We start from the raw sequence: 27,752 nt of genomic DNA, 5'->3' as shown, positions 1-27,752 counted from the left end.
GTTGTCAGTTAAAAGTAGTGTCTCTTTATTATAACGGCAGCATGATGTAACAAATTAACCACTGAGCTACTTAGTCTTTGTTATATGTCAAGCTTTTATGATACATTGTAACATACCCATAATAATAAGTAACTAAAATTTATTTTTCATTGTGAGTAGTTTTAATGCTGAATGAGCAACATCCCTTTGTAATCCATGTTATAAACATTAGCACTTGCCTTTATGAATAGAAATATGTCAGACATGTTAAACAAACAAGACATTAGGCTTGGAAAACTCTGGATTCTGTCCCTGATAGAAAGTGATTGCTACACAAGTCAAACCAGAACAGAACGCAAAACTGAGATTGGATCTGGAGATGCATTAGGGCACATGTTAATGCCAGGTCTGAACACACTACCTAAAACTGATCACATTGCCCAAAGCAGTTCTTAATGCAAGGTCTGGACAGGCCCTATAGGTGTCCCTCTTAAAAATGACAATCATTTATGTCACATGGACTGGAGAGCCTTCAGTCTTCTTCCACAAGGTGAAGGTGTCGTTTCTATACTGACTATATAAAGATGACTGTTGCCTTCTGGTGTGACAAGTGAAGCTAATGCTGAAGTGCTTTAAAGCTGTTAACAGTAGTGGGAGTCTCCCCAGGCTGCAAGTCTGATTGTATAGAACTACTCCTCATTTGGTTTATTACCACAGTAAACATTCTCCTAACAAGTTGAACAAGTTGCAGGTCTCAATTACTAGTTTAATGTATTCTTTAGTACTGCATGTTGTTCATTTTGTAAATTATGGTCCCATTTATGTTTAAATGGATGATAAAGCAGTGTGTGCTTTAGAGCGCAGGCAACGTCAGTATTAACTGCGCATTCATAGTATGTAGTAGTATGGTGATCTGTGATGTGGTTTGAGCAACTTTGGTCCATTGGTTTGATCCACTCAATGTCCATGGCTGAGGTGACTTGAGCCAGCATCTAAACAAAAAACAAGAAAAAATAACTGGTGACTTTGCAACAATTTGCAACAAAAAGTAACTGGATTGAAACAAACAGTGTTGTACGACAAACCTAAGTATTAAATTGCAACAAAAAGTATTGAATTGCAAACGGATATATAACAGATAGTGTGCAAGATTGTACACAGTACAGTGAGTAGACTAAGTAGTGAAATGATGAGAGTATTTAAACTTTGTGGAGTAACATTATGAGTATTCTACAGTATACATATAAGCAAATAAAGCTGATAGGAGTTTTTGTTGATTTAGCATGCCAGCTTCTGCTCAATCTCCAAACACTCAACCATGGTCATGTTTGCCAAGATAGCAATGACCAAAATACTTGTCCACGAATTAATGTGTAATGTCTTAGTGGCAATATTTTAAAAATATTTTGTGGTCCTAACTCATTAAAATGATTAAAGGAAACCTTGGTACTGGCTCTTTTAGATTTTTTAGTTTTACTTTTTTAGGGTGGACTATATAGTAGTAGTCTTCCATCTCTTTATATAAGTCATGTTACATGTTACAGTTGTGATACACTGTCACTATTATTGTCAGTTTTTTTTTAATTCCTTATCTACATACTATACATTATATTGATGACCAGTATATCGGAGGTTCTGGATGATTTGTCGTCTGGCATCTTGAGAAATAGTCAGAAGCAGAAAGACTGAGCAAAGCGTGATACTTAATCATTATTGTAATTTTGTGTATTGTCCTTTTATATAGTGCTTTTCTACCTACTCAAAGGTACTCAAAGCGCTTTTACAGTCAGAGACACATCCACCTATGCATTCACACAAGCACACACACATTCACACACCAGTGCCAGATGCACTGGGAGCAAGTGGGGGTTTAGTGTCTTGCTCAAGGACACTTCAGCATATGGCACACAAACCGCTAACCCTTCGGTTTGTGGACAACCCGCTCTACCTACTGAGCCACAGGAGATGTACACAGTAAATTGATAGAAGATTAATACTTTTTATTGTGATGATGTCAAAAATGTAATGTGCCTGTTTTTCTTCTCTCCTGCAGCTGTCCAGAAAGAAGCTGAAGGTAAGACAATGCATTATACAATGAACATGAGCTTAATTTGTTTTTTATGATGCTCTTATTTGCAAAGGCTTTTACCGCATCATCGGTGTGAGACTTTCATCAGGTTATTATCAGTTTGTTATTGTCAGTTTGGACTGCAGTTCTGACATCCAACAAATTAAGCTGAACAGAGATATACTATCACCGGTCACCAGGTCACCAAGGGAAAAGTGGCAAATGTGCTGAATGCTGAAATGTATAATCAGTGTTCTCAAGGTGACTACAAAGGTCTGCAGAGTATGTGGGTGTCACACGACATGGATAACATTCATATACTGCATCGCTGGGAAAATGACTGCACAGACATGCTTTGTTTAATTATTTATAAATTCTGTGTTTTTTCCTCTCTCTTCAGTGGCTCTTTTCCTCATCTGAACTACTGTTATATGGCTTGCTTAGACTTATATCCCATTATCCTCTAAGGTCAATACGTTGATTAAACTGACGGATGAGGGCATATATCTTTTTGCCTAATTGTAAAAATATTTGAAATTATGTTTATTAATAGGTGCATGTAAGACTATTTCAGTAGAAGAAACAAATCTCCTTTGGCACAAAAGAGACATTTCTGTCCTTACTAGCAACGTTTGAACTGATTGCCATTAAACAGAGGTGCACATGCTGAACTGAAATGAAGATTGAACGTGAGGAGATATGTATGGTTGGCATCAGACCGAGACATCCATCTCCCCAGTAAGGACCGCTGGTTGTGGTAAAAGGGCAGCCAACAGGCTCAGGAGACCAGCACAAGGTGTGCCGAACCGATGCATAATATAAATCACTGTTACAGACTCAAAATGTGCAGACCTATGCCTTCCTGTTCTATGGAATCCTGCTTCTGACACTTACAGTTGGAGTATGACAGCAAAATAAGCTGAATATGGTCTTTGAGTATATATTCTTCACATGACTGTGCATAATACACAAGTGTTTGATAACTTAACACATATACAGGATATGAACTGACTGATTATAAAATGTAACATTTTGTAAACTATAATAAATTACTTGGTATAGATTATCAATGCTACATATAAGACAGCATATATGCACGACTTAATGACTGTGGGAAGTGGTTTTACTTTTTAGTAATAGTTGATAGATTTCAGCTCTCAATTTTCAGAAATTGATAGAGTGCTAATCATGCTAAACATGAGCGAAGTTGGCATGGCTCTGCTCTTAGCAAAAAAGGCAGGCATTATTAAATGACATGCTGCAAAGTGAGCACATCAGAATGTTTATTGGATTAAAGCTTTACATGGAGACAATCCCCAGTGCCGAATGCATGACAAGAACAACTTCTGTCTGTGAAAATAGACTGAACTATGCATCACCTAAATTGTCTGCTTCTGCATAGACATGACAATGATGGTAACCCAAATGATATAATTGGTCGTGGCTGTGTGTTTTAAGTGGTGCAGGAATTATCTTTATTGATCTGAGGGACTGCTTTAAGACTGTTGCTATCTTTGGTAAAGCTGGTGAGTTCTTCATGTACAGTATGCAGCACGTGGGCTTCCATCAATTTGTGCAGACAAAGGCCACGGTGGGGCATTCACAGACAACAAAAGAGAGCAGCATCCTTTGATGTTTTGTAAGGAAAAAAAAGAACAGTTCTGTGAACAACTGATAAGGACAGTCACCTTACAGGGATGATACAAGACAGATAGAAACCACTCAGACATGGTGGCCATGCGTCTTTCAGAGGCAGTGACCTTGGTCTAATCCCTCATTACAACAGGCGCCACAATACTGTACTTTTCATGGAAAAACAAACTGAGCAAATCCTAATCCTCATGCAATGGCTCTTTCTTCTTAAATGCTTGTTAATTAATGTCAGAATAATGACTGAGGGGGGTCTTTAATATTTGCATTCACTATATTTGCTTAATTAAACCTACAAAGACAGCAGGGTATGTGTTGTCAGAAGTATTTCCAAAAGTTAAAGGAAAAGTATGCAAAAACTGCGCTGCCCCCTCCTCCTTTCTGTTTACACGCCTCTGTTCCACTCCGTCCATCTCCCCGTTAACGTGCACATTGGTGGAGTAATTATTCAGTTACATGGCTGAGTCTCAGTGTACTTTACCTTTCTGTCGTAAACAAATTAAATTTATTAACAAACAAACGTTACTTAAGCATAGTTATTGACTTGATTTATGTAGAGTAACCAATAGGAACACCCAAAACAGTGACACTCTGTAAAATGGCCTGTGATTGGTTGAAAACTTCCATCAACTTTTTATAAAGCCTTTAAACACATCGTTGTGGAGGCACAGAACTCAAGTGTTATCATAATGCTTACATTACAACATGCTGACAAGCTATTATCGAATTTGGACAAAATTATGCCAAAAAATAACTACATACCCTGCCTTTAATAGTCTTTAATACTGTCAATTATTAGGTTAAAATCAAGATGTTTTTGCTGTTTTAACAGCCCCTGTTAGTGGCATATCTTCTAAAATTTTAAGGAAAGAAATCTGCTTTTATAAGGATAAAATCAGTGATGGACTTTTTGAACATGTGTTCTTAAGTCCTGAAGGTTTCATTTGCCCGTACTAACTTTTACCGGGCAAATCCATACTATATCACATAGGTCAAAAGCCTTTAGTTACTGCAGCCTCTATAGATTCATTATTTGCAGTATGCATATATATATATATATATTAATATATATATATATTTAAAAAAAAAAAATATATATATAGATATATAGATTTTTTTGAAGCTGTTCTAATATTAATTGGGATCCAAAGGTGCAACATTATTTATGATTTGAAGACACAAAGAGTTATTCAGCAAATTATACATGTTTGATGCTATGGATTTATTCAAGGTCAGTAGACAAACATGAATCAAGGTGTGAGTGACCACAGCAAACTTATTAATTAATAATTTCTGGAAATTGCATACACAGAGTAAAATAGAAAAGAGATTTGTGTTTTTTTTGTTTGTTTTGTTTTTTTCCAAAAACAGATCCTAAAAATAACATTGTAATATTTTAATAAAATCAGCTACTATTGCCTGGTTAACAATGTTTGTTTGTCGTAAAATTTATTCTATAGCTTACTGTTTATGTTACCTATCATTTAAAAATAGAGAGCTAATAGACTAATACTGTGAGCAAGGCTGGTTTATCTCCATACAGTTTTTCCTCTCTAATGGGTCTCTGAAGGTCTTAACGGACTGTCTCTGCATTTCCACACACTGAGATTTGGATGTAAGGCACAGCCAAGTACGATGAGCATATTCAATGGTTGATTGCTTCTATACAACGGCAGTAATGACACCACTCCTAATCCACTTTTTGTTTCCTTGCATACGCATAAACTGTTGAAGATAATCTGTGTTGCCATAAGCATTTGTTAAGTGCCTGCTATGGGCTATTCTGGTCACCAGTATCCATCACTATTATTCAAGGACACAGGTCAGTTTTCCTTTCCCCAGTACTCGACAAAAAGCAGACATGTGTGAAGTTGTCATAGCTGAAATTTTTGGGGGTTAAAGCTGCCTTTTCCACCTTCTGAGTAAATTGTTAAACTGTAGCATTCCCCAGTACACTAATCAATGCCGTTTGTTGTTATGACTGCCTCTGCCTAATAGTTAGACAATAGGAAACTCACTCTTCTTATTGTCTACCTGGGCCACTGGCAAGGAGATTGAAAGAGATTTTACTAGATATTCTCCTGCTATCTTTTTCAGCAGTGGCTTACAACAACAGGGTCTTTGTCACTGTTGATGATGGTTTACAGGCCCCCTTGTAGACCCTTTGTGCTTCTATGTCTTAGCTCTGCTGAGCAACGTTGATAGCAGAAAGATGAAGAATAAAGGCAGACCAGTTCTTAATCCAGTCACATCTTAGTACATTTGGCGAAAATGCAATCACCTCAGGGTTGATGGGGTGATGGGGGAGTAAGAGGTGGCATAATTTATGCTGTGTGTATATGTATGCCTGTCATTTGGAATGCACAGTAGCAGCGGGGGAGCACACAGCAACTCTTTGTGTGCAGTGCAGACAAGGTTGTGGGTGAATCCTGTCTAAGCAGAAGCTCATTCACTAGCTTTGCAATGGCACACTGTATCAAAAGCCTATGTATTGGCAGGCAAGGACCCTCCCTGGGGTAATCACGTCCATTCCACACCAAGAGTTGTGCAGAGCATTAACAGCCTTGTTCAGAAGTACATGTTCAGAGATTCTTGCTGCAATGACCTGCCCTTTCATAAGGCTTTGCCTAATGACTGAAGTGGGACTAGAATTGTAAATGACTCACTGTACAGGGGTCTTGGAGTGCAGATGCCCTGAAGAGAGCAGTTTGTGTTGGCTGGCACAGTGGGGCTCATGTGCTCTGCAGACGTGTTGCATTGTGACAGCCCGAGCTCCTTTTTGGCAGGAGGCAAGCAGGCAAGGTATGCCATAAAATTTCTGGCTGACCTATTGAGGCACTTGTCTGTGTTTCACTGTGTCGGTGCACAGTGCAAGACAAAGGAGAGAGATCTGGTTGTTTACACATCTCATGTGATGGATTTTCGTTTCTTTGTATGTTGAGAAACATGTAAATATGGAAATGACTGAGAGAGTACTGCAGTGTTGTGTTACACTGAGTTTGCAATGACTGACTTTGTTGTTGTGTAAGACCGCTAACTCTGTTAAGGGTATTGTCCTGTATGTGTTGACCAAAGCAGTAAGCTCATGTGTTCCGCACTGTATTCATTCTTCAAACTGTCTTCAAACTGACAGAACATAGAGGTAGCATTTTTCCTTGGCAGACCAGCTTTCTGATAGTTTGTAGTGAGTGAGACTTCTTTTTTTTTCTTTTCTTTTTTTTAAAGGAGTGGATGGGTTAAGTGTAGGAGATCATTGCAGCTGGTATTTGATTGTTATTTTGTCACTGTATCAGCCTTATGATGGGATCATAGGTTTCAGGCTCCACCCACTGAACCCAAGAAGCCCACGAAAGAGATAAAGGATAAAGGTTGGTGTCACTTCTGCCCTCTGATAAAATGTTCTCATTTAGACGGTTCAACAGGCCCATCTCTGTTAGATGAGCACTTACATGCAAAACTACACATATGTGGAGATGAGTTGCAAAGCATAGAGCTGTGTCAGAGATCAGAGAACCATTAAACTAGTATGTGTTTTATATATATATATATATATATATCAGATTTTTATATATATCAGATGTTTGTCATATAAAGCAGGTTTTATGTATAGCTGATACATCTCAAACACTGTCTGCATCAAGTAAACATACAGTATGTGTTCCATTAGAAAAAAGCATCTATGTGAGCAACTACCAATGTGGGTTGCACCAATCAAGATGTTTTTTTCTTTCCTTGCCTTCCCTCTCCTCCCTTGAGATGTTTGTCTGTTTTTAGTTTGATTTCCCCATTGTATTTCAGTTTGAACTTTGACATCCGTTCCTACCCCAGGATGTCTGTCACAAACTGCAGTCCAACATTGTGACAATGCTTTTGTTCTCCCGGACCTCTTTATGAACTTCCTGTTTTCGTATCCTTTTTTCTGTTCTTTCCCTCAAGGTCTGGCGCACCTGATGTTAAACCGCCAAGGTATGGGGTCTATTGGTTTGCTTTTCCTTCCCAGCCACCACGAACACATTTCCTTCCCCCAATATCATTTTAGTTAATTGTGCTGCACTAATATTTCCTCTCCTCTTTTTCCATATTGCCTATTCGTTTTTGCTTCCTCTCATGTTATGCTCACTATTCACTCAATTTTTGTCCGTCAAACCCTTGTCCTGACCACTGACTGAACTTCTGGAACATCACCTTTGACCTCTACAGTTTTACGGCAAGGTAATGCATCTATGCTCATAGCATTTCTTCGGTTTGGTTTCATGGTGTTTTCAAAGGAAACAGGTGAAAGAAATAAAATTTTTAAGGAAGTCTCTCAGGTCTGCTCAGAAAGAACTTTATTTCCGCTGCTTAAAAAATGCACTGACAAACATGTATTGGTTCTTGAAGAGGTCATTTTAATTTTCTTACAGATGTGTTATTATTGAGTTCCTGCACATTTCATGTCTATTTCTAAGTCTGTCATCTATCGATAATAACTTATCAGGAGATTTCACAACAATGATGGAAGAGAAATTTGAGAGTGTTTCTAAAAGTCCGTTAAGACTCACCAGTGTAATGTACACCAGGCAAAGGTACTGTACTGTACATCATTTGACACACTCAAAACTGATTTGTTTTTCAAGCACAGAGAAACATTTGTGTTAAAAAATAAAAATAAAAAACCTTAAACCATATAACTGAAATATTTATCCACATTGATAATAGTTAAAGCATTCAGATGTTACAGGTAAAAGGGGGCATTTTGAATGAATAATATGGGCTGTACTGAAATCTGTTGTATTTAGACTTTGTGTATTCTGGCATGTGCTGCGAGACTCAGAAGTCATCATCCTGTCTCCATGGAAATAACTGTTGTCTGTAAACACACCTGAGATTTTGATGATCCACTTTGACAAGGTAATCCACAGGCTCAAGTGCTCTAGAAAATGACTGATCTGCCTCAACGAATATTGGGTGTCGGGTTATCATTACATCTCTCGTATTTGCGACTTTCTACGGGTCTACTTCTTTGAGCCAATTAAAACATGATTATCACTGATCTTGGGCTGTAAATGAGATAACATTTGACTGTATGGCATAAGGACTGTAAGTCATCCCTGTATTATTCACGCTGTCACACAGTGAGGGCAAAATTCAGAGTGCGCTTCTGTATTTGTTTGTGCAGAAATGGTAACCCCAATATCAAGGTCATTAAGATTAGATGAAAAGGCTTAAGAGAATGCTACACAGAATGATTACACCAGTTTTTCATCAACTATAGAAGATGAAGCTTAAGACTGTACATGACTGTGACATGAGATAAGCTCTGGATTCTTTGGTTAGCCAGTCATGGTCAAACATGTTAAGGTTTAGTGGTAGTGATTATTATTTATATGGCCAGAAAATAATGTTCAATTTAAGCATCTAATTTAATTATTGTGCTGTTGTATTATTGTGCTGACAATGCAGTGTGTCACAAATGTCCCAGCTGTATAATGGCTACTGCTTCAGATTAACAGTAATACAAATCAAACTTTATTTATATAGCACTTTATACAAAAAAATGCAACCCAAAGTGCTTCACACGAATAAAATGTTTAAAATATTTAGTATAGTAGTGTGTCTTAAAGCCAGCTATAATAAAAATTAAGAAAGGTTTGGTGATTGATCATTAAATGAAAATTTGCAGAAATAAGTTCTATGAATCTGACCTCGCTCTGTATGCATGAGACATCGAAGTTTTATTGAGCCATTTAACAAACATTTGTTATTAACAATATGCCAACTTTAGCTTGAGGGGATAGTCAAGAGAGTGTTTTGATTTGAAATTCAGAGGTAGCTTCTTGTCCACTGTCTCAGTTCTAAAATGTGTGTATATACATATGCAATGTAAATGATGACATTATTTAGGCAAAGGTTTAGCTTGCTGAGCACCTGCAGTACTTGCATGCATCTTTCTGCCCCAGACCTATAGTTTTTAGTTTATAGTTTTAGACCTGCCTAACTTAGGTCGTTGTGTAGACAGTCGACTTCCATCCCTAAGACAAAAAGTTTGCATCTTCATCTGTCCTCTAGGTTTTTACTCAATACTTAACAGTAAAGTATAACATTAATTAACAACCCCAGCCCTTTCATTTGTCACAAACAAGGAGAAATCTCTGGAGGATAAAAAAAAATAATAAAGTGGACGTGAAAGTGTCAAAAACTGTAGTTCCTCAAATGAACTACTTGAGGCTGTCTCCCAACATGAGCCAATCCTTGATGTTAAAATAGCTAATTTTGGAGGACTTGGTTTTGCACTTTAGCTAATTCCCCAATTCATGACAATTGTATGGGGTGACAGGTGGGCGGCTACCTCTCTGCCTAAATATTACATTCCTGCCTCAGTTCTACCAGTTCCAGTTAAGTGCCACTTCTTAGATTTAGGTGGAGTTATGTACTGCCAATACGTCAACATCCGGAGCTACCCAGACTAAACTTCAAAACCACACTTAAGAATCCTGTGGGTTTTGTCCATCTGTATATACAGTTAGTGGTTATGATTTTATCCACAGCAGGGTATTATAGCACACTTCCAACTGGGACAGTTGGGCTACTTGGAAAAATTATTCTTACTTGATTGCAAGGCTCATTGTTTTTCTACAATGTTTTTTGTGTCATGATATAGCAAGTAAGATATAAACTGTAACTCAGGGCAGTGACATTCTGAGTGTGGGCACTCGGAAAGTATTATCTCTGACAACACTTGCTATCTGAGAGTTACCTTGTCCAGTGTTGAAGCGGCATGCTGCTGTAGCTCTCCATATATGGTAGCTGTACACGTGATTGCATTGGCTAGGAACACTGCCCTCCTTGAAGGATTCACTTTGTAACCACATCCTGAGCCTTTTTTTAATGCATCAGTTGTAAGAAGATTAGGTGCTATAAAGTAAGCCAGAGCAAGCAGGGTTGGAATAAAAGAGCAAGATGTGACACTGAGGCGAGAAGTAGGAGGGATGTTGGTGCTGCCATTATTTTCTGCTGAGACCTTCTTTTTCTATCAATGTCGAGAGATGTTTCTGCACAATGCTCTTATAACTGATGGTTGATGGTGCTCCCTGATTCTCAGCTAAACCATACTGCACGTAACGCAATAAACTGCGCTGGCAGCATCTTTTGGCTAAATACAGATGGCAGCCATTGTCTTTGAAGGCATTTTGTGGAGTTAGTGCCAAAGTCAACCTGGTGTCAGAGAAGCCACTATTTTTTTTTTTTTTTTTTTTCACAAGCCTGTAACATTGTCGCTGTAGACAATAGGCCTGTGCAAGAAAGCACATATGGCCCTCTGCCATCCTTGCCAGCTACACACTTCAAAAGCATTCAGGAGCTTCAGGGTTATCTGTATTGACATCTTCATCATAGAAAGCAGGAAATGATAAAATGATGATTAAACAGATTGCACAGGATTTGCACGGGTTATGGTGCAAATCCCCTTGTCACAGTGATTGATCTCATGAGCGGGAAACCTTTCTTAAATATTAGATTAAATGGAAACGGATATATTAGCTCTCATTTTGCTAAATGCCACCAGAATACATCTAGTATTTCATAATAATTTTTCATGACCATTGTCTCAAACACTGTAGGTTCCTTTGTGTGTCTGCTGTATTGACTGTACACCTGCTTTTAGGATTGCTTTCCACCTATCAACCAAATGAACATCAGCATCAACCAAATTAACATCAACCAATTTTACATTTATGCTCCACAACTGTACCATTGCAAACTGATATAGGATCAACTGTCAAGTAGTACACCGTTCAAACAATAGAGACAAATGGGACCACTGATGCCAATGCCTTAAATTGGCTGTGGAGTTCAGAAGTCAACATTCCTGTACAAACAAACGCATTCTCAAGGGATAGCTAATCCTTCTTGCTTGAAACAGCCTTTTCAGTAGCTTGGAAGCTGCAACCAACAAACAAGCAGAGGATGGAGCTTACAGCCCACTCTTGTTATATGTGTTGTAGTTAACAATACTCCTCTGGTCAAGACCAAACAGGGGTTTGATGTCAGAAGTCACAACCTTTATATTTAACTATGGTTTTCAAAGAGTGGGTGTCAGTGGGTATTGTATGTGTGTGGTAGGCTATCTGCCTGTCTGCAAAAATGCTCATCTCGTTGAACTGATGTCAACAAGAATGGACATAACATCTTGATAGTGTCTACTTGTGGAATTCACAGAATTTCACAGAGACAATGATGGACTGAGACAAACCTCAAAAATCAAACAATGTCTGCTTCATTCTGAAAATTTGATGCAACACTTTGGCACTAGTGTGTTTTTTTTTCATCTATGTAGAGACAATACTTAATACGATCACTTTGATATTAAGCTTTGGTCAAAAAATATAGAACATCTCCAGACATATTTTATAGTTTGTGAACAATACAGAATCATGTGTTCTCCCATTGACAATTATAGAATGTACAATGTATAGAATATACAGTGATTTATCTTGATATTTCCATAAATACACTAATGATCTGTTCCAGTAAAGTGATAATGAACAATTTGTCAAGCTATGCATTTTCCTATCACTTTTGCAAACCCAGCGTTCCATAACATGCAAAAGAAGTAAATATAGCTGTTCGGTCAGAGATAAGCCTGATGACAGGATGAATTCTCTAAGGCATTTCTCTTGTCCTCTTAGGGCAGCAGAAGGAGTCAGTGGCTACCTTCAGAGGTAATGAGTTCTTCAGCTACAACCTGTCCCAAACTCCCATTCAGAGTAGTTTGGACGAGATCACGCTGTCCTTCCGTACCCTGCAGAGGAATGGCCTACTGCTTCACACAGGGAAGTCAGCTGATTACGTCAACCTGTCACTGAGGAATGGAGCTCTGTGGCTGGTCATCAACCTGGGCTCTGGTGCTTTTGAAGCCCTGGTGGAACCTGCTAGCGGGAAGTTAAATGATGATGCCTGGCATGATGTGCGAGTGACACGAAACCTCCGTCAGGTATGTACGTGATATCAGTTTCATGAGAACTTTTGGGAAAATGTATACATTTCATGCATACATTTTGCTGTTAGCTGTCAGAAAGGATCCAAAGTTATTCATGCCAAAGAGAAATCCATTCTTTTATACTGTAATGTCATTGTGTACGAGTGATGCTAAGCAGACATTACTGGCAACGTTGGGTAGTGTTGTTGTGATGATAATGGGTAAATTAATAGGAGCATAATTACATTGTCACACTGAATTGGTTTTTCCTCTCTGAGCCAACTCAGTTAGCAATGCTGCCAGTGACGACTAGATGCCTGATATGTATCAGTCCAGCTATGTCGATGTAAAACAGATATCAAGTCTTCAACTTTGAGAAAATAAAGTGACACCTCTCAGTCATCTCATTTTGCATGTCGTATTTTGATTTTGGCTGCAGTGATTATTGGCAATAAATTCAAACATTTAAAATGTCAATTTCAATGCATTACTCACTTATTTTGACATATGCTTGTCTTACTTTCAAGGGAGCAAGGTCACTAAGTCCCCACTCTGTGGAATTAGGCACTCAAATACAAAACTCACACATACATATGTCAAACGCTGTCACATACAAAGTCAAACACAAGACTCTCACAACACACGTCAAACGCTGTCACATACACATGCGAAATGGTCTCATATATACACGTCAAATGTTCTCCTATACACATGTCAAAATACTCATACATAAACATGTCAAATTTGAGTAAAAACGGAAGCTGTGTGAGTGTAAATGAAAGATGTTTAAGTAGAAACCACTGACTTTACACACTATGAACGAACCCATTGGATTTCTGAAGGGCAAAAATGAATCCGTCAAGTGGGCGGAGAATGTCTTGTCATCTGGTCGTGACCTCAAGCTGTACCGAACTTGGGCTCTGCAGCAGGACAATGATCCAAATCACATCAGCACATCCACCTCCCAATGGCTGAAAAAAAAAAAACAACATGAAGACTTTGGAGTGGCCCAGTCTAAGTCCTGACTTCAATCCTACTGAGATGTGGCATGTCTTAATGGACAGTTCATGCTCAAAAACCTTACAATGTGGCTGAATTACAATAATTCTGATGAGTAGAGGATGAGTAGGCCAAAATTCATCCACAGCGCTGTAAAAGACTCCTCGCACGTTATCGCAAACGCTTGATTGCAGGTGTGGCTGCTCAGGGTGTCCCAATCACTTATTAGGTTTAGGGGGAAATCACTTTTTCACACAAGGTTTGGGATTTCTTTTCTCTTATTATTCCCCTCATTTAAAAACTGCATTTTGTGTTTACTTGTGTTATCTTTGACAAATATTTAAATTTGTTTGATGATCTGAAACATCAAACGAAACAATAAGAAAAGGGACCAACACTTTTTCACAAAACTTTAACTTCATTTCAGGATCTGGGCTAATGTTATGTCTTGATCAGTGTTTCTCAAATGTTTTCATACCAAGGACCACTTAACCCATAACACAAACACTCACAACCAACCTAATTCTGTCATTTTTTTGCCAATGATGTTGCTTTTTCTGGGCTATGAGTGAGGCAATGTCTGGAGAGTTTCAGTCTCATATCATAGTCCACACTGATTCAGCTGCGCTGCTTTGTTTTCAGGAAAACAAGTGTCTAAAATCCAACTTCACAGTTGTAGGTGGTGAGTCAAGTAACTCAGGATGCTGAGGTTAGATGTGGAGCCAAAAGTCAGCCAAACCTTTCTCTGGAAGTTGTCTTTAGTGCCCCATCATGGCATGGCAGAGTCACTAGCCGAGCCACCTCCTGGACTGCTAAGGGTCACTTAGACCTCCAGTCTTTGAGAAAGGCTGATTTAGAGGCAAGGCAACACTCCATGGATTGTGGCTATATTCGCTATGTTCACATTGTAGTTGAATGTGGTAAGGGTCTTGGTAGAGTCTCCCAGTAGAAAAAAACAGCTTCTCTTTCCTATAGTAAAATAAATTAAAAACAAATTGTGCAACTTTCTTCCAGCCTAAAGGTATGAACACAACACTGATGTATTAAATTTAGCAGTTACACACATTCTAATAAATATTCGGGTTCTAGCTTTTTGAGCCTTGCAAAATGATTACATTTTGAATGTAGAGAGCCATAACTAAACTAACACTGCATAATGTCTACGGGTCAGGCACGTGGTATGCGTTTCAATGTTGGATTTATTTGTCAAAGCAGGACTCATTTTGTATCTCATTATCACCAATATATTCTTAACCTGTCACACTAACCTGCATATATACTTGCATCCTCCTCCACATCTATTTCCTTACCTCAGCTTCCAGAAGAGCGGCAATCCAATGCTTACAACGTCACTTATGCTTTCAGGCTTGCATTTGATCCCTGTGTAAATTGCTTTTCCCGCAGATAAGTTTACCTCACTGACATGTAGATAGGAGGAACTGTAACTCCCAAGAGAGTGCTGGTGGAAACATTTTATTAGATCTGGTGGTGCTTTTCAGGCTAGAATTCCTCCTATTACTATCTCCCTCCCCATCTGCCTGTAAGTTTACTGTCATTGGCAAAATGGTTGGGTCTCATTTTCTCTCCCTCTCAGCCCTTGCTTGTGATGCATCCACCTATTTATTGACTTTCCCAGAGCACACCAATATGCATATATTATCTGTTGTTATTCCACCTAAACAGTATTATTAAGAGTAACAAAGTAGATAATTGAATAAATGGGCAGTTATAAATGTACTGTACATTAACCTTTAATAATTAGGATAAAAATGCACTGTCCAGAACTGCAGCCTGGATATTATTAAAATCAGCAATTTCCTTTCCTTTGAACATGTGTTTGTATCTCCTACCCATACTCTGTATACTCTATAGCTTTTCACTGTATAATGTTCAAACAAAGATACCGATGGCTTCCCAACGGCTCGATTGACCAAATCAACATCCGTCATTAGCAGCAAAAGCAGGAGAAGTAAAACCTTGTTTTGTAAACGTGACCCTGAACATACAGTCTCAATTCATTAAATTTTCTCCTATTCTCTTGCTTTCAATCACTGTGATATTCACAAAATAGACACGAGAGGTTAAAGAATGTTAACCCATTCTCACAATGTAATGTAAAGTTGTGAGCTTATAAAACCTACATTTTAAAATTTAACATTTTAAATGATAATATACAGAGTGTTACATGCAGATGAGGAGTTGAACAGGTGTATGGCTTGAGGCTGGAAAGATTTCCTGTAGCGTTCTTTGAGACAACAGAGTTGTCTGAGTCTCTTGGAGAAGGAGCTCTGTTGTCTGTCTATCATCTGGTGGAGAGGGTGGTCAGGGTTATCCATGATTGATAACAGTTTGTTAAGTGTCCTGCTCTCCACCACCACCTCAAACGTTTCCTGTGTGCAGTCAATGACAGAGCCAGCCTTCCTGATCAGTTTATTAAGTCTATTGGCGTCACTGGTTGCAACACTGTTCCCCCAGCAGACCACAGCAGAGAAAAGGCTGCTGACCACAACAGACTGGTAGAACATCTCCAGCATCTTACTGCACACGTTGAAGGATCTCAGTTTCCTCAGGAAGTAGAGTCTGCTGCAATCCTCCTTGTACACAGCTGTACTGTTGTACCTCCAGTTCAGTCTATTGTCGATGGTCACTCCCAGGTACTTGTACTCCTCCACCACCTCCGCATCCCTACTAAGGATGCTGAGGGGCTGAGGATCTGTTCCCTTCCTCCTGAAGTCAATCACCATCTCTTTGGTCTTGTCCACGTTAAGCAGCAGGTGATCCCTTCCAGCCCACTCAACAAATCTGTCCACCAGTCCTTTATACTCCTCCTCATCCCGTCCACCGCTTACACACCCCACAACCGCAGAGTCATCAGAAAATTTCTGGATGTGACATGACTCAGAGTTGTGCTAAAAGTCAGTTGTGTATAAGGTAAACAGGGGCTCCCACGCCACAGGGGGGCATCGATGGTCTAATCCAGAGGGCTCACTGCAGTAGGGGGAGTAGGAGACTGGTGTGGGATCGTTGGAGGCAGTGGGGAGGTGTGTGGGGGTAGAGGAGACAGGAATCCAAGAGCTAAACCTGTTGAAGAACGTGTTAAGCTCATTCGCACGCTCTAATAAATGACTAATCTGAGTTGAATGCTGTCAATAATTAGAAAAAACACATTTAAATTGTCTACACTTAAGCTGCAGAGGCTGTTTGCTTCCTCACAGGATCTTTTACAAACTACTGGCCTGTCTTTGACAAGGCATTGTATTCCACCCCACTCAAGTCCTGTGCCAACAAAATGACAGTGAATGCCCCGAGATGTCAGAACAATTAACTAAATCCTTGAACATGCAGACCTGCTACCCTGCTGTAACTGTCATTTTGACCTTAAATGCAATTTATCAAAGGCAGTGTTATTTACGAGAGATTAATAGCTTTTCACACACACACACACACACACACACACACACACACACACACACACACACACACAAAGAACAGGTAATTGTTTTCAGTTATTACTCCTAAGAGGGAGCTGTTACATTTGTTCAGGAATACATATTAACTGTAGGCTCATTGTCATGGCAACAAGCATATCATTTTTACCTCTACAGCCCCATTCAGCCATTTATTTCCTCTTCTGTGTACTGATGACATTGATACTAGAGTAATCTTGTTTTTCCTCTGTCAATATACCAATAATGTACTGTAGCTGGCCATCTTTAATCTTAAATAATTGAGTACACTGTGACATTCATTCTGCTTTGGTGCCAGAATATCAGGAATATTTATAGTATATTGAATCCTTCTAATATATCAGAAACAGGTATCAGATGAGATTAGTGAACCCTTCAAAGCTGTCCTTGTAATTGCCTTCAAGCTGAACAAGGCAACCTCAACTAGAATCAAGATATGCATGAAATAATTATGCCAGTTATTTCTATTTAGCTTGAAATGTCCCAGTGTTCGGAAATTTATTTGCCTCACACTCCTCTCACATTTGTTGTTTTAGGTAACAATCTTGGTGGATGGGATTCTCACCACCACGGGCTATACTCAGGAGGACTACACCATGCTGGGCTCTGATGATCTCTTCTACATAGGAGGCAGCCTCAACACAGCTGACCTGCCAGGCTCCCCAGTCAGTAACAACTTCATGGGTTGTCTGAAAGATGTGAGTACAGCTTGACCTCAGTCTCAGCAGGGTGCTGGAAATATTACCAAACCGTCCTTGTATAGCAATACTCTTTCCTATAGTATATGAAGAGCATGATTGGCATCTAAAAAAACACCTCTCACATTTTTCATTGATTCTGTTGTTGTCGGGTGTTTAAAGGAGAAGCCCTTTAGCTGAGAGTCTGTGCCGTGCAAAGCATATGCATTAAAATATACCTGTGGAAATCCCTTTGGGAATGTAGCACTAATACACATAAGAAACAGATGCACCTCGTGTTCATTCTTGAAACACTGTCTGAGCCCAGTTTTCATCACGGTATCCACATTTTTTGAAGCGTTTTAACTCTGGCTAGCACCTGTCACAATGATTATCTTAAGCAAGCAAGTTAAGACCTTCAACTTAGCATTAGAGATTGCACAGACCAAGCAGTGAATTATGGGTTAATGCCCAATTTCACCCTGGTCTCACAAATTTTTAATGGGCTGAGCAATGTTATAAAAAGCAAATGATGTGCAATGGGCATTAAAAGCAAGAGAAATGCCTTACGTTTCCCAGAATATACTAGGCGGAGAAATGATTAAACAGGCAGTAGTTTGATATTTAAGTGGCCTAGACAACAGGGTGGCAGATTTTCTTGGGGTCAGTACCCAACTCATAATGTTGATTTTACTGCTGTCTGAGACATTTACGTCACAGAATATAAGACCATTTATTCTGTAACTGCTTCTAAACTATTTTTAAGCCCCATGTCTGATTTGCTCTGATGTCCAACTTCAGCAGGGAGTATAATGCACCAAGGACAGAACAGACATGTCCCTCAAATATGGAATACAGAAAAAAAGTATTTTTTATCCCACTGATACAGGATTATCTTATGTCATTTAATCTATCTTATCCTATTTTGCCACGCCACGCCACAGCACGCCACGCCACGCCACGCCTCCCCTTAGACAGAGTAAAATAAACCTGACTAAGCTGGTAACAGCAGCAACAGGTGGAAGGAATTATATTGGATGTCAAAATTTGGCAGTTTGTAAAGGCCATAATGGTACAAGTTGTTTAGTTATTGTTGAGGCTACAGGATGTCCTTTGCTTAGGTGCTATGTGAGAATGAACATGAACAGATATTTCAAATGTTCATGAGCATTAGTCCACTTTACCACTATCCCTGGTTGGTCGGATAAATGTAATTAAAATCATCATCCACCCTAAATTCCTCTACTTGTTTCAACACATTCTTACACTTTTTACAATTTTTAGATGAATTAGATAGATTAGACAAAATATTCAAATGTTTGTGGAGCAATAAACCTGGAAATTGATTTTATAGTCTTGTAAGAGTGATGGTGGATTTGCACTCTCTAATTTCAGACAGTTCTTTCGGCAGCTAATGTGCAATACTGGTACTACCATACTGGTTGGGTGACTAGAGTTTGTCCTCACTTGCCTAGGTGCACATTAAAAAAGTAGGTTCACCCTACTCCCAACTTCCCTTCCCTCTGTCACTTCTTGATGAAAATGTGTTATAATAACAAACTGCGCACAGATTAGAAGAGACTTCGGACTAGAGGGGCCATTAAAGGGATGTTCAAAAACCACGCTTTTAAATCCTCAAAACTTGACCCTGTGTTCAAAAACTTAGGAATTTTGTTAAAAAATTCTTCCCTAATCTTCCCCCTGAAACTCAGTAGGGCCTAATACAAATTACTGCATCTCTATTTTGTATCACTATTATTTAAACTAACAGACCAGCAATGGGTTACTGTCTTAGACTTAGTTCACTCTTCTGATAAACAGCATAGTAACTCAAATCAAAGCTTTTCATAAAATTTATTTTACAAATGCAATACTAGCCAGAATCTATACTTCTGTTGCTTATGCTTGTACTAGATGTGAGAGATGTCCCCTGCTTCACTGAAAAAAAGAAAATTGGTGGACTAACTTAAAAAAAATTACTTCAATTGGTAACACACAATTTGTTTTTCAACTTTAGTTTGCAAGTTAGATTGACACAACTGATTTGAAGTCAGATACAGTTAATAATTTGAGTGCTTTGAAACCAACGGTTTATGGCAACAGTTTAAGGCACATCCACTTAGAAGTTTAGAACAACCTAATAGCATCGTTTCAGGAAAGGTAGTTTTTTTAGTCATTGGGTGAGGTTCACCCTGGACAGGTCGCGAGTCCATCGCATGGCTAACAGACAAAACAATCATTCACACTAACAGTCAATTTAGAATCACAACATGTGTTTGGAGGTGGGAGGAAACCGGAGTACCGAGTACTCAGATGCAGGAAAAACACGCAAGTGCCATCCAGAAAGAAAGGATGGACTTGAACCTATTGGGAAGCATCGGTGCTAACCATAGAGCCACTGTGCTGCACTGTACAAAGGTCCAAAAGATCAATGTACATGCTCCATGTGCTTCTATAACATGGCACATTGCCATTTCTTGGCCCAAAGAAGCAATCGTAGTGTGTGTGAACTGTGTTTGAAGATAATGTTCAGTGTGTTCATCTCATGAGGGAGAAACCCCTTTAAACCAAATAAACTGATTTATTTACGACTTTCAGGATAAGAGAGGACAACTAGGAAAAAGACATTCGGCCAAAAGCAGCCAAATGTGTTCTGAAAAAAAAATCTGAAAAAACGTCATGACATCAGACACACAAAAATGAAACCTAAAAAAACTTAACTCACACATTTTGACTTGAATAAGAATAGTAGGTTAAGCGAACAAAGTGTAATTTCAAGTTGATGTAAACCACAAAAGTACACTGCCACAACTGAGTGAGACTGAGAATGCAAAACATTACATTACTTCAACTACTACACAAATATACTCTGTTTGCAGATGTCCACATAATTTAGGTACATAGTGTCGAAAAATGTATTCAACTGTATGATCATTTATGTGGTTGTGATTTGTGGTGCTGCTAAATGAAAGGTTTTAGCATAGCCCAAATTGGGGTCATCAAAATATAAGGAACATGTGTTCGTACACACACACAACACAACTCAATTCAACAGTACTACAAACCACAGTCACAGACTAAAAACTGTTGAGTGAACAGCTTTCTCAGTTATTTTAAACAGATGCTGACAATCATAACCTTTGTGTAGCAAAGACTTAGATTTGGCATTTGCTATGTTAGCTGCAGTGTTTGTTATATCTTATACATAACATAAAGATTATAAAATACTCAAACATTCACTGATTTCGGAAATGTCTTCTTCAAAACTTTATTAAAAAATTTCTTCGGCCGTTGTTCAGTCTGGTATAAATAGCCAGTCCAGTGTGGCTTCAGAGTGCTGCGTTGCTGTACTCTACCGTTTATAGCTGAACAGTTGCCAAGGCAATGCTACCCCTGTCTGCCTGTGTCCCATCTCTCAGAAGAGATCAAGTCACGAAAGAATGGCAAATGGTCTTGCGTTTATTTAGCGCTTTTCTACCTATTGGTACTCAAATTGCTTTTACAGTCACAGACACGTCCACCCATTCACCCACACAAGCACACACACATTCACACTTGTGCTTTTGGCACACAACTGGGGGTTCAGTGTCTTGCTCAAGGACACTTCAGCATGTGGCTCATTTTCTCTACCTACTGAGCCACAGCCTCTCCAAAAGAAATATATCAGTTTGTGGAAATGGGTTTCGTCTCCTTTAAATCAGTTGTCGACATAGTTATAATGCAGCCAGCAAGCACTGAAAAGAAAATGATATATCATTTATGGACATGGTTCCATGTAAGCTACTTGGCTGCCGATTTTCATTTTTAAATTAAAAAAGAAAAATTGAGAGACTTCTCCCTGTGTCCGCATGAGTTTTCTCCGGGTTCTCCAGCTTCCTCCTTCAAAATTAAGTCCCAAGTGGATGGAGCCTGCGGGCCCCATGTTGGATGTGCTTTACTCCACCCACACTTGGATATTCCAAATATGGACAGGAAGGTTGTGTTGGGGCAGAGCTAAAGGAGCCTGGACATTGAGACCGGCTCACCCAACTCCCTGCTGCCTGTTAGCTCAGGCTACCACTTGTCACTCAAAGTGGGAATGCCCTTAAGAATTTTAAACCTATATAAAAAAATAAAGCATGTATTAAACATGTTTAACATTACTGTAAAGTTGGGCCGCCAATCCCTAGGCTTTTTGCAGGCGGCAACCTCCAGGTCTGAGCAATGAAGGCAATGCAAAAGTGCAAAAAACTGCTGTTCATCAAGTGGCTGCTTGAGGCTGGTTGCAAAAGGGAACAAATCCCCACAGACCCACAGAGCAGAAACACCAGAAGCACCACACATAGGCCCGAGATATGTACTACAGCCTTTCTACAACTAGATGCAATATTTCATGGATCAGCATTAACAGAGAAATTCTCCAAACGAGGAACACGTTTTTGTACATGTGAACATGGCCTAAATGGGGCCTGTGACTGCATAAATAGTCATAAAAGGACTGGTAATAGAGCTGATCAAATAGGAGCATCCTGCCAGGAAATCTTGCTTGCCAGATTCAGAAGTGTATTAGTTAAGGACAGTTCTGTTGAGTTTGGTGATCAGTTAAGAACTAAGCAATGTGGTAAATGGAAGGAGTTCACGCATATGAATTCATCTTAATACACGTAGGAAAGAACAGTGAACAAATATCTATTGTGTAAGTAGTGCATCTATATAGGGAGCGGTATTTCTCTTATGTTGCTGAATGCAGAGGGTTTGGGGAATGATTAATCACTCCAGACTTTACATGATAATAGATGTGGATGCTACTGGATACAGGTCATCGGGTTCATCGTATGCAGGGAAAATAATGGCAACTTTGAGATGGATGTCACAGCTACACAACTTGCAGGGGGAAACAAATCTGTCTTTGAAGATAGTTTATTGGTCTGCCGTGTGTGTGGCCACAGGATATCCCACACAGCATCATTAGGTCTCTGTACTTTAACGCTTCAAAGATTGTTCTCAGTTTGGTTATGAATAATGTGTTAATACAACTGTTAGGACAAGAGAAGGTCTGCTGTTAATCCTCACTACTTGGGCATAAAAGACACAGGGACTTTATCAGTTGAAATGGGAGCAGCTTTATCTTGTGTTTTGGGATACTCTGCAATCAACAGAAGTGGTCCTTGGCATGGGGACGGCAAGAGCAACACAAGGGAGAAAAAAGAAAAACTTAGCGTCCCAGCCAGGGCCTGCCCCTAGCGTCATTTGGGCCGCCCTGGATGGACAAACGAGGGAGAGGTAAGACCTGTCTGTCACCGGGCGACCAATCCTACCCACCATCACTCAGTTGACTAACCTAGGGGGCCGAACAAAGGAAAAAGAAAATAATAACAAAAGAAAACACATATTTTTTTGTTGTTTTAATGAAAATCCGTGTGTGCTGTTGCTGGGTACCATGGTAATGGATGGTAATCTCACCCAAGCTAGAACCGCCGCCAATACATGTCACATACAACAAGGTTCCAAACTGGTGAAATAGGATTCCACTTCCTGTATTGTTCTTTGACTTATATAATAGCCAAGTCGAGGTCACAGTGCCTTTTTGTAACATAGTTGTGGTGTTGTTATCATTGTGAGCCGCTTGAGCTTGAGCCGTGCCCTCTTTGTATGGGTGGCTTATCTTGATTGACTGTCCTTCCATTTAAATATTGCCTGTTACACTAATTTCTTAATGGTCAGTTTCACCATCTGATATCTCTGCTTAATTAGTCACACCCAGCAGTGTGAAGTGTGACACTGGCTCAATTTGCCTCCCAGCTCGGCCGTTAGTCCTCCGTTCAGTGTGGTGTGTCCCCTCTGGTGGTTACCGGCTGCAGAAAGACGTGGCAGATAAGAGTGGGCTTGGGATGACTTACAACTGATATAAAAAGGATATAAAAAGGATTTTTGTCTCTTGCTGTGCATATTGATGAACTTAGAATGAAAATAATGCAACACAAAGACGCCTACACAATCACTTTGCAAAAGTGTGCTCTCACTATCAGCTTTGTATTCTATATATTGTATAACAGTATAATATCTTGGTTGTTTTCATACCTTGCTGTGATCAATATAAAATAACAAATCCATAGTGAGACATTCAACCAAAGGCAAATGGAGGTTCAGGGAAAAATGAGATTCTGCACTGCCAAATGTCCATGTTTACTGTGTGTTGCTCTTCTAAAGCATCTTCTAAAGTCAACTTCTGCCTCACCCACCATCTCAGCCTGGACTTGATCTTTTTCTTACTACCACGGCATAAACTCACAAAATTGTTTCTCATTTGTATAATGGCAATGATTGTATATCTGAATTTAAGATCATTATTTCAGAACTGCTGTGCATTCTTAACGGAGTCAGCTTAAGTCTAAAATACCTTCTTGTTTTCTCATGAAAGTTGTTAGGGTTTTTCATTTTTGTTACAAAACACATGCAGATTAAAAAGCAAGATCTTATTGTGGCATAAAAGAATGCCCGGTCTCACAAATAATTTAAAGCAGTCAACTTTAAAAAAACAGTAAAAGACAAAAAAAAAAGAAAAAAAAATCATATTCAGCTCGACATGGTTCCTCCGTCTCTGCATAAATACACAGCATGAGACACAGGCAATCTCAGCTAAGCTGTGGTTAATATTTCTAGGTTTCATTAATACATCAAGAGCTTCTGCATCTATTTAATGAAAGGTGTCAGTTTATTTGACGCAGCTCTTGAATTGAAATCACAGTAAAATTGCCAGGGCCTTTTCTATATGAGCTTTGGATGATTCAACATGCTGTCTGCTACATGCCCATGTGAATGTCGGCTTGTTGTATTGATTCTAGTATTTACTGATGACTAATGTTGAACCTTTCCACCAAATGTATTGCCTTCTCCAGCTGTCATCTCACCACGACATCTTTCTCATTTATTAGGTGGTCTACAAGAATAATGAGTTTAGATTGGAGCTGTCACAGCTGGCTGAACAGCAAGACCCTAAGATCAGTATCCATGGTGACTTGATATTCAGCTGTGAGAATGTGGAAGCCCTGGAGCCGGTCACCTTCGACACGCCATCTGCGTATTTGACATTGCCCAGGTGGAATACAAAGAAGACGGGCGCCATATCTTTTGACTTCCGCACCACAGAGCCCAGTGGCCTGCTGCTGTTCAGCCATGGCAGTTTGCATGGCATGCAACCTGATAGGAAGCCCCGGGCGGATTTCTTTGCCATAGAGCTGCTGGATGGATTTCTTTACCTGGTCATGGATATGGGCTCTGGCAGCATCAAGATCAAAGCCAGTAACAAGCGGCTGGATGATGGCGAGTGGTGCCACGTGGATTTCCAGAGGAAAGGACGCAATGGTAAGATCAATTTGTGTGTTCGTGAAGGCAAGGGTTGCCTTCTGTCTGCTTCGCTTCTGTTATCGTGCTTCTCCAGTTGTAGCTGTGTGATATAAAGGATCCCAAGCTGTGAAATCACCATATGCCAGCATTGATAAAGTCACATCAGGGTGCTTCTTATTCACTGCAGTGAAACATTCATGCATATTAGGTTTTAATTTGAATGATATGTTTGGATGATATAATCTATATTTACCATTTTGACACCTGCTCCAACCTATTTTAATAGTGGCCAGTTATCCAACTCCAACTAGGAAATGTCTGTCCTTTTTTAGTAGCCGTTAGTAGCCATCACAACTTTCCTCTCTTCTTAAGCAGAGTAGTTTGACAATGCAGATTTACTACACACAGTTTTATTAATTAAATCAATTCTTGACTGCCAGTGTCTTTCTAAAACAAGCAGACCAGGACCCACTTATACAATCATGCATTTTGTTGCTTGCTTCTTACTTACACAGTACAACCCACACACACCTGTCTTTTTTTCAGCAAACAAAAATATTGTATACAGGTTGACTCAACATTAATGCCGCCCCACAGGCTTCCTCTCTGTCAACAGCCAGAGCATCCCCTTTTCTGCTAATGAAGGTAGTGAGATCCTTGACCTAGATAGCAACATGTATCTTGGAGGTTTACCTGAGGATCGGCAAGCCCTCATGCTTCCCCCAGAGGTGTGGACAGCCTCCCTCGGCCTCGGCTACGTGGGCTGTGTGAGGGACCTTTTCATTGACGGACAGAGCCGGAATCTATGGAGGCTGGCAGAGGTTCAAAGCGCCACAGGTATCAGCAGCTTCTGCACCAGAGAGACTCATGTCAGGTGTGCCAGAGACACATGCTTCAATGGTGGATACTGCAGGGAGGGCTGGAACCGCCACATTTGTGACTGCAACAGCACTGGCTACATAGGCCCAAACTGTAACAAAGGTAAGAGCTTCTGAGAAGAACAGTAGAGGATGAGGAGGATGAGTGATAATACAAATTCTGCTGGAAAGCTTTTATCATACTTCAGCTGGTACTTTATTTATTAACTGAGGTGTGCAGCGGTGAGAGAGTACCTGCCAAACAGAATGATTGTAGATACAGAGAGAACTTATTATCGGGACTTGGTTCTGCAAAACAATTATACTTCAGTGTGCAATTGCTGTATGTTCATAACATACTGTGTCATTAATATTCAAATGATACCCATACTCTTAACTCTAAATGACCCTTTATGTCAGGTGACAATGACAGGATCATGGAAAATTATGTTTTTTCGTTTAATCCATTCAAAAGTGAATTGCTAGTGTTATCCTACAGAAGAGTGATTCATTAATAGATTTTCAGTGGTTGTCAGTATTAGAAATGCAGTGGTGCTTTCTGGTGATTCTTCCTGAATACCCCAGCCTGAATCACTCTGCATTTACCATGCAGATGGTTTTCTCTCCAAGAGTCCAAATTACCCAGCTCCATTGGCAGCTAATAGTATGAGGGATGTCTCTCTTGTATTGCACTGTAGTGGGTATAAATACATTGGAAATGTGATTGCTGCTGCAATTTCTTCACAGCCTTTGTATGCTCCAGGCTTTTCTGCCATCTGGTGTGACTGATGAAAACTGCAATCTAAAATTATATCATGCAGCACTCAAGATGACCTCAAACAGAATTTGGGTTTCATACAGTTTTTCTAGCGTAGTGATTCCAGCTATTATCAATGTCTGATAATGCTCTCTATTACTCAATAAACAGAGGCCACCATGGTGAGCTATGATGGCAGCATGTATCTGAAGGTGCTGCTGCCAAGGACGCTCCACACAGAGGCAGAGGATGTGTCCCTGCGTTTTATGTCCCAGAGGGCCTTTGGGCTGCTGATGGCCACCACCTCTCAGCAGTCAGCGGACACCCTCCGTTTGGAGCTGGATGGCGGCAGAGTGAAACTCACTGTGAACCTGGGTAATGCTGCTACAGAAAATATGAGCACTCTGACCTTTAAGGACGTGTCACTTTGGAAGTTATTTCAATATATTTCTGTTGTCTGAGGCTCTCCCATACCCATCTTCATACAAAATAACTACAGTTGCCTAAAAAATAGCACTCTCCCCTGCTTCTGTTCTGCATATGGCTTAGTAATATTCCCAATTATTTCTTACCATCAGTAATCCACCATACTTTTAGTATATTTAACTTTACTAATTTATTTTGGAAAAAAAATTATCTTAATAAATGGTATGTGGGTATAATTCTTTGGCATTTTCTCTTACTGTATGAAAAAGTAGCCAGCAATACAGTAAACACAGAGAGGCAGACTATGAATGGAGTAAAGACCGAACCCTGGACTTATGTGGTCAACACACTCCAAAATGTGTGCATGCACCAATAAGCATAATCTCTGGCTATGTTATGGATTAAACATAAACAACAGTTAAGTGAAAAATACTAAAAATCCTGTAACTTGATCTAAGATTAATCTTTAAATCCAAAAGCCATTGAAAAGTAAGGGGTTTAGTGCATTTTTAAGCAACTTTATATGTGTGTGTGTCTATTCTGCCTTACCTTTCTCTCTTTGTCTTTCTCTCATTCTTTCAGTTCATCTT

At 39.6% G+C, this 27,752-nt stretch overlaps 1 protein-coding gene across 5 annotated transcripts in view; it reads left to right on the top strand.

The window, feature by feature from the left end:
• nrxn2a (neurexin 2a) overlaps nt 1-27,752 on the top strand; it is a 143,647-nt gene that overhangs the window by 38,995 nt on the left and 76,900 nt on the right. For 4 of the 5 annotated variants that reach the window (XM_047606586.1, XM_047606583.1, XM_047606585.1 and 1 more), the window contains exons 3-10: nt 2,033-2,053; nt 7,634-7,663; nt 7,898-7,909; nt 12,364-12,668; nt 17,656-17,817; nt 24,711-25,140; nt 25,720-26,103; nt 26,908-27,111. In XM_047606586.1, the coding sequence (XP_047462542.1) occupies nt 2,033-2,053; nt 7,634-7,663; nt 7,898-7,909; nt 12,364-12,668; nt 17,656-17,817; nt 24,711-25,140; nt 25,720-26,103; nt 26,908-27,111 (1,548 nt within the window). The remainder of the gene's footprint in view (nt 1-2,032; nt 2,054-7,633; nt 7,664-7,897; nt 7,910-12,363; nt 12,669-17,655; nt 17,818-24,710; nt 25,141-25,719; nt 26,104-26,907; nt 27,112-27,752) is intronic. The other variant, XM_047606584.1, reaches the window with a different exon arrangement.

Source organism: Mugil cephalus, chromosome 15 (genome assembly GCF_022458985.1).
Source record: "Mugil cephalus isolate CIBA_MC_2020 chromosome 15, CIBA_Mcephalus_1.1, whole genome shotgun sequence".
Lineage (NCBI taxonomy): Eukaryota > Metazoa > Chordata > Actinopteri > Mugiliformes > Mugilidae > Mugil > Mugil cephalus.
The sequence above is the reverse complement of the archived record's forward strand: the minus strand, read 5'-3'. Positions and strand labels throughout refer to the sequence as shown.